Source organism: Rhinopithecus roxellana, chromosome 1 (genome assembly GCF_007565055.1).
Source record: "Rhinopithecus roxellana isolate Shanxi Qingling chromosome 1, ASM756505v1, whole genome shotgun sequence".
In the NCBI taxonomy this organism is placed as follows: domain Eukaryota; kingdom Metazoa; phylum Chordata; class Mammalia; order Primates; family Cercopithecidae; genus Rhinopithecus; species Rhinopithecus roxellana.
In genome coordinates, this window is record NC_044549.1 from 57,363,550 (window position 1) to 57,377,958 (window position 14,409).

A 14,409-nucleotide genomic window follows, 5' to 3' on the forward strand; every position below is an offset into this window, starting at 1 on the left:
TAGGTTTTAGCAGCACTTTTACTTCCACATCCAAACTCCCTGGGTCCTCACAACAGCCCTGTGAGGTAGGTAGGGTAGGAAGGTTTCAGAGATCCCCATTTATAGATGAGGATGCTGAGGCACAGAGAAGTGAAGTGACTTGTCCAAGGTCTTACAACCAGCAGCGTAGAGGGCCCAAAGCCAGCATTCCTCTGCTTGAACTCCTGCGCTCTGGCCCTCTGGCAGGTCCCACATCCTCTCTATTCTCTCTGTGTCCCCCACCCTCTCAACTCTCCTGGGTCTACAGGGACCCTAAAGGCAGCCTGGCAGGGATTTTTCAGGAATGGCAACTGGGGTAGGCCTGGTCAACTCCAGATAGGAACTGACCCTGAAGAACATAAGGCCAGCTTTCCTTCTCCCCATTTCCCAGTTGGATGGAAGGCCTAGTAGGTCCCAGGGCAAGGATGGAGCTAGGCATGATTCATGAACGAATGGTGATAAAGGTAGGTGTAAGCATATGTGTCCTGCACTAAAGGCAAAGGCTCCCCTAACCCAAGGCCCCAAGGCAGTGTCTCAAGTGCTCACCCCTGTGCCTCTCTCATCCCACAGAGCCACAGTGAGTGTCCTCAGCAGCAAAAGGAGCCATAGAAATAGCTGCCTCTGGCAATGAGCTGCTCCAGTGGACAGCTCCCACCAGGCCTTCAGACCCCATCACGCAGACATAGTGCCTCCACGGCTTGACTGGGGCCCTGGGCCACACCCCCAATAACAAACAGCCGGGGCCCAGCCTGCAGACTAGAGCAGGAGCAGCGGGCAGTGGGCATGGCTGGCAATGCCTCCCAGCGCCTCCTTGCAAGGCTAAAGCTCTCCACAGAGCCCAAAGGACATGGCTGGTTTCCTGCAAGAAGGAGAGAGAAGGCTGTAAGAGGCACAGGCTGTAGGGACTCCAGGCCCTTCTGCTCCCTGAGCCCAGAGAACAGCCCAGTAGGTATCACCCCAGGATGAGCTATCAGTGCCTTGCTCTTCATTGCCTGTGTTCATCATTTGTTCATTCATTCATGTTTCTATATGTCCTCTTGACTGTGCATACAGTGGTCATTTCTCCTGCTGCTGTCTCGTAGACCCTTGCTGGTGCTTGACAGAGCCCCCAGTCACTGAGGAACACCCTGAGTGCTGGGCCAGGGAGACCACATCCTGCCTGCTTCACAGATAGGGAAAAGAGCTCATAAAGCCCTGACCCCGGAGTGCCTGGAGATGGGCAGAAGGTGGCACACATGCTGGGGGCTACTCTTGCCTGTCTTGGGACTCCCTCCTCTCCCCAGCCCCATAGAGACTTACCAAGGCCCCCAATGGCCACAATGTGGCCCCCAAGGGACCCAACCACAAAGTCTGCCCTCTTATCCCTCATGCGCAGGCTGCGGGGCAGTTTGGTCCAGGACCCTGCAGGAGAGGGGAGGTCAGATCTAGTGATGTATGCACTATGCCCCTCCATCCCACAGAGAGTGGCAGGACAGCCCAGGACAGCCACTGCTCACCATGCTCCAGGTCAAACATCTCCACAGTGTTGACAAAGTGTGGGCGAGAGTAGAAGTTGTGGGGCCCAGGCTGCTGCAGGCCACCCAGGCTGAAGACGCTGCCTTCAGCCATGGCGCAGCCAGCAAAGGCCCGACGGCTGGGTAGGCTTGGATGCCGGGTCCATGTACGGGCCTCCAGATCAAAGGCTTCAAAAGCAGTCACCGGGAGCTTGCCCTGGCGGCCCCCTGTCAATGGAATTGGGGTACCTGGGAAGGAGCCCGGGAGGCTTGGTGTGCTCCTTACTCACTAGGTTGCTGATCTGCCTGCCTCAGCCTCCCATATCCTGCTGTGTGCACACTTGCACATGAATCATCCACCCTACAGTCCCTCAGATACTGGGGTTTGGTTTTCCAACCACAGCAAGACCACCAGGGGTCAGAGCCTCAGAGCAGGCATGGATCACCCCAACAAAGCTTATTTTTTTCTGCCATCCTGGACTGAGCCCGATCCCTATCCCAGCCAACCTATGAGGATGAGGATTTCTAAACTCTGAGCCCCTTTCCCACATCCCCCAGGCCCTTACCCAGGACATAGATCTTGTTCCCATGCAGGAAGGTGGAGGCCCCATAGCAGGGTGTGGGCATGGAGGGTAGCGAAAGCCAGCAGTCCCGACGGGGCTCATACACACATACCTGGGCCTGGGGGGCCGTGTCAGGGCCCATTCCCCCTAGAGCATACACCATACCATCTGCATAGAAAAGAGTAGTTCAGATTGTACCCTAGCCTGCCAGGGTACCCCACCCTGACAGCTGCCCTGGTAAGGCCCGGGGGTGGCTAAAGACCCATGTGTTTATGGCATCCCTCGCCAGGAACAGACACTCTACTACCTGCCTGCAGTGGGGGTTGGGAGAGCTGGGATTCCTACTCTGGCCAGGGCCCCTCCAAGTAAAGAGCAGGAGGCAGCCGATCTAATTATAATCCGACTCTGTCTCCCTGGAGACGCTATGGCAACAGAGTCTGGCATCCAAGCAGGGCTGGCCTGGGCTGGTGGTCAGACCTGGAGGCCAGAAGGTGGGGACTCCCCCGGGGAGGAAGATGGGGGGATGGCTTAAGCCAGGGGTGAGAAACGTGGGGATCAATCTGCTTAGCACAGAGCTCAGTCTGGGGAGGGGGATTGGGGACCAGCTGGAGTTGGAGATGGGGCTGGGAGAGGAATGGCTTGGGTCTGCTGGGTAAAGATACTGTCCACAAGCCTTCTGCCCCAGGATCCCTGCCAGCACCTCTGTGTGACACTCTTTCATTAGAGTAGGCTCTCACCCTCTGTTAAACCCTCAGAGTCAGCTATGATATGTCTGGGGGCCTTGGGGTAATGGGCCAGTCAGCTGGGGGCTTCCATGGGAACTATCCCAGGTCATTTGGCCTTTGTCCATATCAGGCTCTCTGGTGTGTGGGAAGGGTTGGGGGTGGGGCAGGAAGTCTAAGCACAGGCTCTGAGTGGAGGCCCTACTCCTCTCCCCAATCCCAGACTATTTATAACCCTGGGAGTCATTAGGCCATCCCACCTCCATCTTTTAGAAATGAGGAGTGGGGCAACAACATGGCTGGGGTCTCCCATCATCCTGGGATTGGCTTGGGCTCTGCCTCCCACCTTAGCCAAAAAAGGCAGTTAATAGAAGGCTGCTGAAAGCCTAGCTCAAAGCTAGACTGGAAAGGATACAGGGGATGAGGCCACATCCTGGGCACCCATGTAAAAATTACAGCTCTTGTCCAGTCTCTGAGGATAAGGGACTAAGTCAGGAAATAATAAAAGGTGTTAGGGTACCTGAAGTGCCTTCCTTGGGACGCCACTCACCTCTCTCCACAGTTGCAACCCCCATGGCTGCTTGAGGCAGGGTGGCCCGACGCTCCCAGCGGCCCTCATCCATCAGGAAGGCCTCTACAGCAGCTACTGGGCTCTGGACCTCATCCACCCCACCCACCACTAGCACCTGCTTGCCCAGAACTACCGCAGCTGCTCCAGCCCGGGCAGTGGGCAGGGGTGCCAGTGCCAGCCATGTGTGCGAGGCCATGTCCAATGTCTCAGCAGTGTCCAAGGGCAGTCCAGCCCGGCCACAACCCCCCAACACCAGCAGCTGCCCATCTTGGTGTGCCACTGTGCTATAGACCCGGCAAGTGGGCATGGGGGGGAACACCTGCCAAGCAAAGGCCCGGCCACCTCCTGCAGACATGGTGTTCACTGCCAATGGCAGGCCATGCTGTCTGCTCAGACTGTAGGCCTCACTGGGGTGGCATGACAGGGCCTCATCTTGATTCTGCCAGGGCCACAAGAGGTATATGACCAGTCCAGGGACCTTGCCTTCACCTGGAGGAAACAGGGAAAACAGGGGTCAGGGCCACTGACCATCCCCTCAGGAAACAGATAAGCAGCCCATAGCTGAAGGCAGGGCTAGCCCAAAATCACTGGTGGGAAAGGCAGGGGGAGAACCCAATCCCTCTGGCTAGTACATCACTGTGGAGGCCCTCCTGGAGTGGGAAGGAGGGTAGACCCCAGGTACCCAGGAGCCTTTCCCCTTTCCCATTGGGGCATGAAGGATTCAGCTTCCCACCCACTACCCTAACCACTCAGCAACTGGGTCAAATCTGGGTCTAGACGGGCGGTAGTAAGGTGACTAGAACAGGACTCTCCATCCAGGACCCTTCCTTTCCTCTCAACAAGCCTCACACTGGTCCTGCATGAGGGGAGTCCTACTATATCCTCCCCTTACTGGCTTCCAGAGTGCCCTGGGCAGCCTAGAGGTCCCCACGCCTACTGTCAGGGGTCAGACTCCAGAGTATCCTTACAACATCCTGGGAGCCATTCCACAGGGTTAAACCATTCCCACCAGTAAAAGGCCAGAGTCAGGCTGTGTTTCAGACTAGGGGAAGGACTGCACACCAGGGTTCCACACTCTCCTCTCGAGGTCCCCCACAGGAGTTTGCCCATTCCAAACCCCCCAGAAGCCAGATTTCCTGGTGTCCAGAAGTGGGGTGGGGGGGCCGTTGGGGGAATCTCATGACCACAGGACTCCAGGGTCAGAGTCCAGGGCGTTTCCAGCAGGAATGGGCAGCTGTACTTCTGGGTTCCCTCGCAGCAGATCCCCAAGTTCTCCAGCCACCCCTTTCTCTTGGGGGCTACACTCCTGGACCCCTGGCAGGAGGGCCTCCCGGCCCCAAACTTCCAGTTCAAGGATGTGGGGGGCGGGTCTGGGCTAACGCGCTTGGGGTTCTACACCCTGCGCCCCAAACTTCCCTTGAGCGCGGTTCCCGCGGGACTCACCCGCCGGTGCTCCGACGCAGCTAGGGCAAGGGGTCCGCCGTTCGGCCTCCGCTGACGCCGGATCTGGCTGGGGCTGAAGTCGGGCTCTGGTGGGGCTCCGGCACTGCTCCGGCGCGGGGCGGGGCTGGGCCAGGTCCGCCCCTCGCCCCCCTCCCCCTGCGACTCAGAGAAACCTCCGCCCGCCTTAACCCTGCACATGCCGCAGCTGGAGCAGGGCGTGCCGATCCACGGTCACACGCAAACGAACAGATAAACGGACACGTGGACATTGGGCCTGACAGAATTTAGCGTCCGACCTCGGGCAGGAGTAGAAATGAGGCAGCGGCAAGCGACACAACACCTGTATGGCAAGGGGCAGTTCTGAGCCCTACCCAGCCTGGGTGCGCAGGCTATGTAGAGCAGGCCAGCCGAACCTGAGGGCTTGGGGGGCCGGCGCCTGCCCCCCTCCGCTGAGCTCCCAGGAGCCCAATGACAGGCTTCCCGGCGGCGCCCCCTGGAGGCCACTGGGGGTATGGCCTGGGCCTCTGTCATGTGGGGGCAGCCTGGGTCGCCCTTACCTGGGCATAAAGCAGGAATAGGTCTTACAGTGTACACTGAGGCTAGCGGGGGTGGAGGAACAGAAGGTACCGACCCTTCTACAAACCTGGGTGGGGAGAATTCCTGAAGGGAGTGATACTGAGCAGAGGATGTGCTGGAAGAGTCAGAGACCAGGGGACCTCCCAAGTGGGTCACTCTGGCCTCATTCTGTAGGGCCTGAGAGACCTGGACTACTCCGAGTCCCAAGGCATATTATAACTATACATGTTTAGGATCCTGGGCTGGCCTCTAACCAACTCTGGGGTCAAGCAAGAGCAAACTGGTGTGACAGGGGCCCACCTACATCAGGCCCAGACCTTGGCCCTGCCTATCTTCTGAGCATTCAGAGTATTAGCTAAGTCTTCAAGCTGGGGGCCCATTTGTACAGGTCAGTGGTACCTGTAGGAAGAGGTCCTTGCAGTTGTCTGTGTCTGCTCACTGCCTTGTCCGCCTTTCATGGACAATGCTTATCTTAGTTTCCCCAAAGCAGACTTGGACAAAGATATACATGCATATAGTTAGTATGAGAGGTGAGGCCAAGAAACACCAGCAGTGGCAAGGAGACAAGGAAAGCAGCCAATAAAGGAAGTGTCATCAAGCAAGCTACCACTGTGGGCAATTGGGACCAAATCCTGCTGGGGATTCTGGGAGCCAGCATAGAACATAGGCCTTACATTATTGCTGCCCCCAAGAGCAAGGGGAGCTGAGGTACTCATTCTCAAATCTCCATTAGTCATGGGTTGAGAGCTGTTTGGGGGCATTACCTATTAACTCCCTGGCCTACCTCACATCTGGCCTTCCCAGAAGTCTATGGGTAGACCCTGCCCCATGACCAGAGAAGAGAGACTTCACCCTTTTCAGGGACTATCAGTTGGATTCAGTCGGCCTGCACAGAAATGGTGGTGCCAAGACTGGTTACAGACTGCACAGACCCTGACTTGAAGGCCTCAATTCTCCTTGTCCCACTTCACCTTGGACTTGCTCTTCAGTGCCCTCACTTGGGGGCACTGTTGCCACCCTCTTGTGATTGCCAATAGGCTTCCAAGAGGCTCACACTGCCCTGCAGTCCCCTTCATATTTGCTACTGTTCCCTTTCCAAGCTCCTTCCCCCTACTTTCCAGCAATTAAGCACTTACAAGCCACTTGCCTTTAGATACCTCCCAACACCCCAAGTCCCTCTAGTCTCCCCTTCCTCCCCTCCAGTCAAACTCTTGAAGCCATCTGTCCTCACAGGCTCCACCTTCTTGTTACTTGCCACCTCAGTGTGCTGCCACTCCTCCCCAAAAATTGTTCTTGGAAAAGTCATCATGGAATACCATATAGCTAAAACTATATGTGCCTGTGGTCCTTAACTAAATCTTGCTAGCATCTTCAAAGTTTTGCCCCTTGTGACCTCAACTTCCTCCTGCTGCTTGTCCTGCCTCTCAGAATCCTTTTTGTTTGTTTTTGTTTTTTGTTTTTTGAGACACAGTCTCACTGTCGCCCAGGCTGGAGTGTAGTGGTGCGATCTTGGCTCGTTGCAAGCTCCGCCTCCCAGGTTCATGCCATTCTCCTGCGGAAGCCTCCCAAGTAGCTGGACTACAGGCGCCTGCCACCATGCCTGGCTAATTTTTTTTTTTTTTTTTTTTTTTTTTTTTGTATTTTTAGTAGAGACGGAGTTTCACTGTGTTAGCCAGGATGGTCTCGATCTCCTGACCTCGTGATCCGCCCGCCTTGGCCTCCCAAAGTGCTGGGATTACAGGCGTGAGCCACCATGCCCAGCCCACCACATATATATATATATATATATATATATATATATATATATATATATATTTTTTTTTTTTTTTTTTTTTTTTTTTTTTTTTTTTTTGAGCACGATCTCGGCTCACTGCAACCTCTGCCTTCCGGTGGTTTCAAGCGATTCTCCAGAGTAGTCCCAGCCTCTCAAGTAGCTGGAACTACAGGCATGTGCCACCACGCCCAGCTAATTTTTTGTATTTTTAGTAAAAACAGGGTTTCACCATGTTGGCCAGGATGGTCTCAATCTCTTGACCTCATGATCCGCCCACCTCGGCCTCCCAAAGTGCTGGAATTACAGGCATGAGCCACTGCACTCAGCCTAGAATCTTTTGCAGGCTCTGCTTCTTCTCCATCACCAGGAATTGGCTCCTCAAGATTCAACCCTGGCTTTTCTCCCTGGCACGCATATTTCCTCTTGAGACAATACCTCCCAAGCCACTGCCTTCATTCACATCTAGATCTCCATCAGATCTCACTGCTCAGACAAGAGGTGGGTCCAGGATCCACTGAGAACCATATAAGGCTGGAGGAGCAGGTGGCTTACTCGTGTAATACTAGCACTTTGGGAGACTGAGGTGGGCGGATCACCTGAAGTCAGCAGTTTGAGACCAGCTTGGCCAACGTGGTGAAACCCTGGCTCTACTAAAAATACAAAAAATTGGCCGGGCGCAGTGGCTCACGCCTCTAATCCCAACACTTTGGGAGGCCAAGGTGAGTGGATCATTTGAGGTCAGGAGCTTGAGACCAGCTTGGCCAACATGGTGAAACCCCACCTCTACTAAAAATACAAAAATTAGCCAGGCATGGTGGCAGGCACCTGTAGTCCCAGCTACTCTGGAGGCTGAGGTAGGAGAATTGCTTGAACCCGGGCAGCAGAGGTTGCAATGAGCCAAGATCGTGCCACTGCACTCCAGCCTGGGCAACAAAAGAGACTCTGTCTCAAAAAAAAAAAAAGAAGAAGAAGAAAAAAAAGAACCATATAAGATGCCAAATGGAAAGCAAAGACTGGGTCCTGGGATCACCCTGTGTTCTCTCTCATCTCATCCCGTCTGATCCGAGTTGTGCCTATAGACTCAGCATCCACTAGAGTCCAGGTCAAGTCAGACTGCACTCTGACGAGTGCTCCCAAAAGTTCCATCTAGGGCATACTGGGCACCAGGAGGCAAAAAGTTAGGCCCTACCACCCCCAAAGGGAGCTAGGTACCCCATGATCCTTACCCCTAATCTCTATCATTTCCTCAGTTCTCATGTCTGGAAGGGACACAGCAGAGCCAGAGGATTGGACCTACCCTTCCTCGTTCTCCATTTGCCCTAACTTCTGAGTTGAACATCACCAGAGAGAGGTCTGGATATACTTGCACTGGTGCCATCCCTGGAGGATGGGCTCTCACTCTCTATGGAAGGGGTTTCTGTTTGCACAGCCATGGCCCACCTGCACACAGGAGGCCAACACTGCTGGCTTTGGAGAAGCTGTAGAAGGCAACTGGTTGAATCGGTCCTGAGAGAGTGAACAGTCAATCCTCAACAATGGACAGGGCCAGAGACTGGACTCACCCACAGCTGGGGACTGGGGGCGCCAAGATGGGGCTTCCTGACTGCACCCCATGAGACCCTGGCCCTTGGGACCCTACTCTTCCTTTCTCTCCACCAGGAATAAAAGGCTAGAAGCACTGACCCCAGAGGAACAGGAGATTTTGCAGTTCCTGCTAGATACCTTGGCTACACTTAAAGGCACCGAGGACCTCACCATCAGTGCTGAGGCTCTGGGAAGCTAAGAGGCACCAGATGAGGCCTATGGCACTGCTGGGTGAACTAGGCACTTGTCTTTAGGAGTGCCTGGACCCCTCTGTATAAGCAGGGAAAATACAGAGCAACTAGAGGATCCTGGGGTCACATGGGCAGGAAAAAGGGCTAGTACCCAGTCCCTAAATGAAGCATACCACTACCCTCCTGTGATTGCCAATAGGCTTCCGCCTGACCCTAACTACCAAATAAGGCACCACTGCAAGGGTCAAGGTCCAAGAGTTGTGGCAATATTTCTGCCTCCTGGCTCAGGCTCTGACCCTAGTTCAAATGCTCCCACTACCTCATCCATGAAACCAGGGCTCCCAGGATGGCTCCCGACCTGGACTTGGGAACCTGTGACTAATGACACCTTCAGTCAGAGCTGTGAAGACCACTCTGACCTCTCATTGAAGTCACAGACCCCTAGGGTTGATTTTGATCTGTATCCTATAACCACCACCCCTGTACTAGCCCAAGAGAATGGGTAAAAAGACTGAGGTCCCAGACTCCTAGGCAAAAGGAAAGGGGTTCTGAGCAGTGTTAAGACTGGAGGCAGGACTTCCTTCCATTGAGGGGCTGAGGTTGGGCCAATGACTACAACTGCCCTGACCTGCCTGAGCAAGTATACTCAGGCCCACAGTGGTATACTGGAGCTCCCAGACTGGGTATGCATTTGGGCTTGCATGCACTACTTGTGATCACGTGCACACCAGCCTTTCATGCCATGTGCCATGGGCCCTATTCTCAGGAAGAGAGGAAGGCCTGCTGTCCTTGGAGGAGATACCCTTACTGCAAAACAAAGGAGATCACCTGAGACTCCCTGTCAGGAGGCACTCCTCTTTCACCCTCTGGTCAGGTGTCTGGGACTGAAGTGGGCATTGTCAGTGGCTAAAGGAAGATCAGAGGGTGGAAGATGGCCCGAACCTTGCCAGGAGCCCCTCCCAGATGTCAATGTACCACCAGCTCCCCTCAGAAAAGGTGTCAGATGACCCATAATCCAGTCTTAGACGGGCTGTAGTGAGTCCTTGCCTGGGGCCGCGTCAGAGGGCACCTCTGTTCTTCAGCTTTCTGCACAGGGCCGAACGGGTTTGGAGCGGTCACCGCGGCCACCACCTCCAGGCAGTCCTCCTTGGTACCCAATCTGCTCCGCCCCCAGACTTTGGGGGGAAATGGGGTCTCGGGGGTCAAGGGTCATTAGGGCGGGCTGGGTCCCGGAAGCGGAAGCGCAGTACACTTCCGGCGCGCAGCGGGCGGCCATGTTGGAGCAGCGGAGGCGGCGCAGAGGCGCGTCTTGGGTCCCCGCGGCGGCGCCGGTAGGTTGGAGCCGCGGGCCTAGCCGCGCCGCGGAGGGGTAGCCCGCGAGGCGGCAGGGCGGACGGGCAAGCGGCCGACTCTTCCCGGACCCGCGTCCTCTGCCGGCCTGGCCGAGACCCCCACCCCACCCCCACCCCGCGCCCAGCGACCCCACCCTGGGGCTGCGCGGTCCCAGTCGGGCTAGCATCGTTCACCCTGTACATTTCGCTGCCTCAGTGACCCTCGCCTCACGGCTTGGGCTCTAAGGACGCGCACTCCCAGCCTGAGGGCCCCGATCTGCCCCCTCCCCCGTTCCGCCTGTATGGCGCCTCTCTCACTCTCTCACCCCCTATCTTCCGTCAGCTTCTCCTGCCTCCCCCGGGGGCACGTGTGAAGGGAAGTCGGGAGCGGGGCAGCAGCCTCTGTTTCCGAAGCTTCTCGAAAGCCCAGAAAACCCCTCCCAAGAGCCCAGCCTAACCTGCGTGGAAGATCCCCCAGGTCACCCCAAATATTTGCGTCGGGGCGCGGGTGAGGATGGGAAATAGGTCCCTTTCTCTTCTACAGTTCACAGCTCTGGGAACTACATCCCCTCAAAAAATATTAATAAAGAACTAAAGTCATGTGCAAGGATTGTGCTTGGAGAACGGTCTCTGGGGTGGGGAAGTGCCCAAGACACCTGAGGATCCAAGAATGTTTCCAAACAAAGAGTCCCAGGGCATGTCCTCCAGGGTATTCTGAAGACTTCATCTGCTGCATTAGAGCGGTGGGAAGAAACTACACAGAAGGGCCTCATGGCCCGAGGGACCTGCCTGATCCTGGCTGATCTTTGAATGCTCTGGTGCAGCTGGGGAGCTGCCTCCTGCTTCTGGGAGCCCTCAGTGTTAGGTTAGGTATTAGATGTTAGTTATGATTGATGGCCATAGCTTCTTTAAAGAAGTCTGGAACTACTAGTTGGGTGTTCTCAGTCACCTCCATCTGGGCTGTACTGAGGTCTGTGGCCCTCCAAGTCTTAGGGAGGACAGTTCATACTGCTAATGTCCCCTTGACTCACCATCCTACTTGCAGCCTTTGGCTCCCATTGTCCTTAAACCTTGGGTTCTTGGTCTGGCTGCCTGGTCCCCGGTCTGCCTGGTTGCCTAGGGAGATGTCATTGGCACCTGCTACTCGTCAGCTTTCTAGTTTCTGTTGAAGAAAAATCCAATTCTTTCCCTGGATTTGGTCTCCATGCCTCTGGAACTAGAAAATGGGTTGCTGAGTACCCTGTCTGGAGACTGAAAACAGAACTTCTGGTGGGCAGGGAGATTCCCCCACCCGACTCCAGCTCCACACATGAACAGCAGCAGCTGGAGAAACAGATGGGCATGGGCAGTGGGTGTAAGTCTGGGCCCTTTGGCTAACATTCAAGGTTCTTTGTTGCTCTATTACCGCCTATTTTTTCACCTAGATCCCAGATCCCACACCAAGTATGCCTTAACTCTTTCTCACTTTGGAGCCATTGCGTTAGCTATTCCTCTTTTTGCTCTATTTCCATCTGATCCTTTTTCATTCATCATATCCTAACTAGGTGTTGACTCTCTCAGGAATCCTTTCCTGACCCATTGGCAAACTGAGCTGAGTGCCAGCATTCACTCCCAAGAATCTTAATGGTGTATTTTTCTTGCCTTCTAGCCTGGGTTCCTTGAGGACAGGGATATTGCCTGTATTCCCAGAGCTGAGTAGTTCTAGGTTTCGGGCCTCAGAAAATACAGAGTTGAATTAAAATGTACCAAGCTCAAATCATTTCAGGGACCTGGCAGCAGGTTGGATGGCTCTGAGGTGTTTCTGAGCATGTATCTTGAAGAAGCTCCCTGACCCTTACCCTCTCCTCCCACCCCAGCATGGTAGAGGGTCAGGAGACCAGGGTTTTACACCAGGAAGTGTCTCACTCTGGCCAGATTCCTCAGTGTCATGGAGATTGGGGCACTGATTGACCTGTCTATGTGTTCTGGCCCCTTGTCTTAGTGCCATTCTTATTGACTCTTTTCCTCTTGTCTTGGAGGTGCCAAGCGCTGGTTTGTGGATACCCAGGCAGATCTGCAGTGCCTAATGCCATGAGTGTGGTGGTTCAGCATGTGGAGGAAAAAGCTGTGCACTCCTGGTCGCGCATCTCCACGGCTGGGAAGAAGGCCCTGGAAGAGGCGCTGCTTGTCTTTAACCCCATGAGCCAGGATCTCAGTGCCACAGAGGCCCAGCTTGTGGCCTTCCTGCAGGGCCTGCGAGATGATGGCTTCCAACCTACCATCCTGCGCAGTGGTGATGTCTATGGCTATAGTTCATGCACAGCTAATCCCCCAAGCCAGACGAAACTGCAAGCTCGTGCCCCTAACCCAACTGCCACATCACCTCCAGCCAGTGCTCCCCGAACTGCCATGCGGTTGCCCGCAGGTCGGGCCACACTGCTTCCCATGCCACTATCTGGTAGGCTGGCTAAAGCGTCCGCACCAGCCCTTGCCAAGCATGCTACCACCAACCTGCTGCTGAGCTCTCTGAAGCAATCAAGTGCCAGCCATGCCCGGGGTGCAGCAGTGGGCTTCCCCACCCACCTTTATCCAGGTGTCTACCCTGCCATGCGGCTCTCTGTTGTCCTTGAGGCCCTGGTTCCACTCAAGACTACCATGCCCTGCTTGGGTGCCAAGCACAAGGCACAGTCACTGCATCTCTCACTTGCAGACTCTCCTCTGAAACAGCGGAAAAGTTCAGGGAAGGGTCCAGGGAACCCCCGGCCCAAAGCTCCCAGAAAAACCACAAGCAAGGGCTCCAAGTGTCTGACTCGCAAAGGCCCTGGGGCTGGACCCCGACGAGGCTCTGGGCACCAGAGCAAAACCAACAGAGCCACTGGGTCCCCCAGTGTCCGGCAAATGAAAGGGGGCTCTGCCCTGGGCACCAAAGCAGCCCAGGCCAAGGTAGCTCGAACACTGGCCAAAGCTGCTCGTTCCCAAGCCAGGGTGGCTCGAACACAGGCCAAGGCCGCTAAGGCCAGGGCCAAGGCCAAGGCAGCCCGGGCCAAGGCCAAGGCAGCCCGGGTCAAGGCCAAGGCCAAAGCCAAGGCAGCACGGGTCAAGGCCAAGGCCAAAGTCATGGCAGCACGGGCCAAGGCCAAGACTAAAGCCAAGGCAGCACGGGCCAAGGCCAAGGCGGCTCGGACCCAGCCCAGGGGCAGGGGCAGACCAAAGGGGTCTGCTAAGACCAGAACTACAAGGAAGGGCCAGAAATACCGCCCTGAGACTGTTGGGCAGAAGAGGAAAAGGGCTGAGGAGGCAAAAGATCTTCCTCCCAAGAAGAGAACACGGCTTGGGCCCCGATCTCCTAAGGCATGGCTAGGGCCTGGAACAGCAAAGCTGCTCAAGTTCCGTGCCATAAAGGTAGATAGGCGGTCCTCGGATGATGAGGTGCGGCAGCGGGCTCAGCGGATTCTCCGCGTGAACCTGTCACCTGAGATACGGCTCCAGCCATTGCTGCCACATTCAGCAGTCTGATTCCTTCACACGGCAATGTTTGGGGAAACTGAGCCCAGCTGTCTATGTGGCCAGTGGTACAGTGTGCTATGCCCGTGGACTCCACAATCTTGAGGACTCCGGGTACCTCTCTAGGGCCCTTGTGACCACCAGCCTCCTTTCAGAACTGGAGGGGGTGGGTTAGGGTGGGGTGGGTGGGTGGGAGGGGTGTTTTCATGGCGCGATGCACTGTGACTTGTTATTCAAGTTGTATGTCTACTGTTCCATCTATCACGTTTTATACCTTTCCACCTTCCAGTCTCCCTGCCCACCCTCCATGGTCTTTTTTGTATGTGTGGCTGCTGGCAGGCCAGCTTGAAGATATAGGGAAAAAGGTCCCAGAAATAGGTATGCCTATTTCTGGGGGTTGTGGGAGGAGGCAGCTCCTGGGCCCCTTTGGAGACATGAGGGGAAATTGGCTCCTGTGGGTGTCTGAGAGGCATCCCCTGAAGGCAGGAGCAGAGCCACTATGAAATAAGACACTTCCCTTTGAGGCTGCTCTGGTTTGTGATCCAGACAGGCCCTGTGTAGGACAGTAGGTTCCATGGGGAACCTTGCAGCTAGTGGGTTTTTAGGTCCTGGAATGGAGCCTTTGTGGTACTTCTCCCTAGGGACTAAACAGACAGCCTG

General features: G+C 55.5%; 2 protein-coding genes across 2 annotated transcripts; one reads left to right on the forward strand and one right to left on the reverse strand.

Moving 5' to 3' along the window:
* KLHDC8B (kelch domain containing 8B) lies at window positions 1-6,921 on the reverse strand. The gene is made up of 6 exons (XM_010369874.2): window positions 4,811-6,921; window positions 3,347-3,856; window positions 2,078-2,242; window positions 1,515-1,739; window positions 1,318-1,419; window positions 1-877 (listed from the first exon to the last, which is right to left on the reverse strand). The coding sequence occupies exons 2-6, from the start codon at window positions 3,720-3,722 to the stop codon at window positions 681-683; spliced, it is 1,065 nt and encodes a 354-aa protein (XP_010368176.1). The 5' UTR covers window positions 3,723-3,856; window positions 4,811-6,921; the 3' UTR covers window positions 1-680.
* Window positions 6,922-10,181: 3,260 nt separating this feature from the next.
* On the forward strand, window positions 10,182-14,030 carry CCDC71 (coiled-coil domain containing 71). The gene is made up of 2 exons (XM_010369883.2): window positions 10,182-10,266; window positions 12,285-14,030. Exon 2 carries the CDS (start codon window positions 12,337-12,339, stop codon window positions 13,759-13,761), a length of 1,425 nt encoding a protein of 474 aa, XP_010368185.1. The 5' UTR covers window positions 10,182-10,266; window positions 12,285-12,336; the 3' UTR covers window positions 13,762-14,030.
* The last annotated feature ends 379 nt before the right edge of the window (window positions 14,031-14,409 follow it).

Bases quoted from the DNA above. Each gene is read 5' to 3' on its own strand.
- KLHDC8B (XM_010369874.2), bottom strand. From the start codon at position 3,722: ATGTCTGCAGGAGGTGGCCGGGCCTTTGCTTGGCAGGTGTTCCCCCCC. The intron at 2,243-3,346 runs GTGAGTGGCGTC...TTTTCTATGCAG, and splicing joins GGTTGCAACTGTGGAGAGAG to ATGGTATGGTGTATGCTCTA. The intron at 1,420-1,514 runs GTGAGCAGTGGC...CCTCTCCTGCAG, and splicing joins GATGTTTGACCTGGAGCATG to GGTCCTGGACCAAACTGCCC.
- CCDC71 (XM_010369883.2), top strand. From the start codon at position 12,337: ATGAGTGTGGTGGTTCAGCATGTGGAGGAAAAAGCTGTGCACTCCTGG.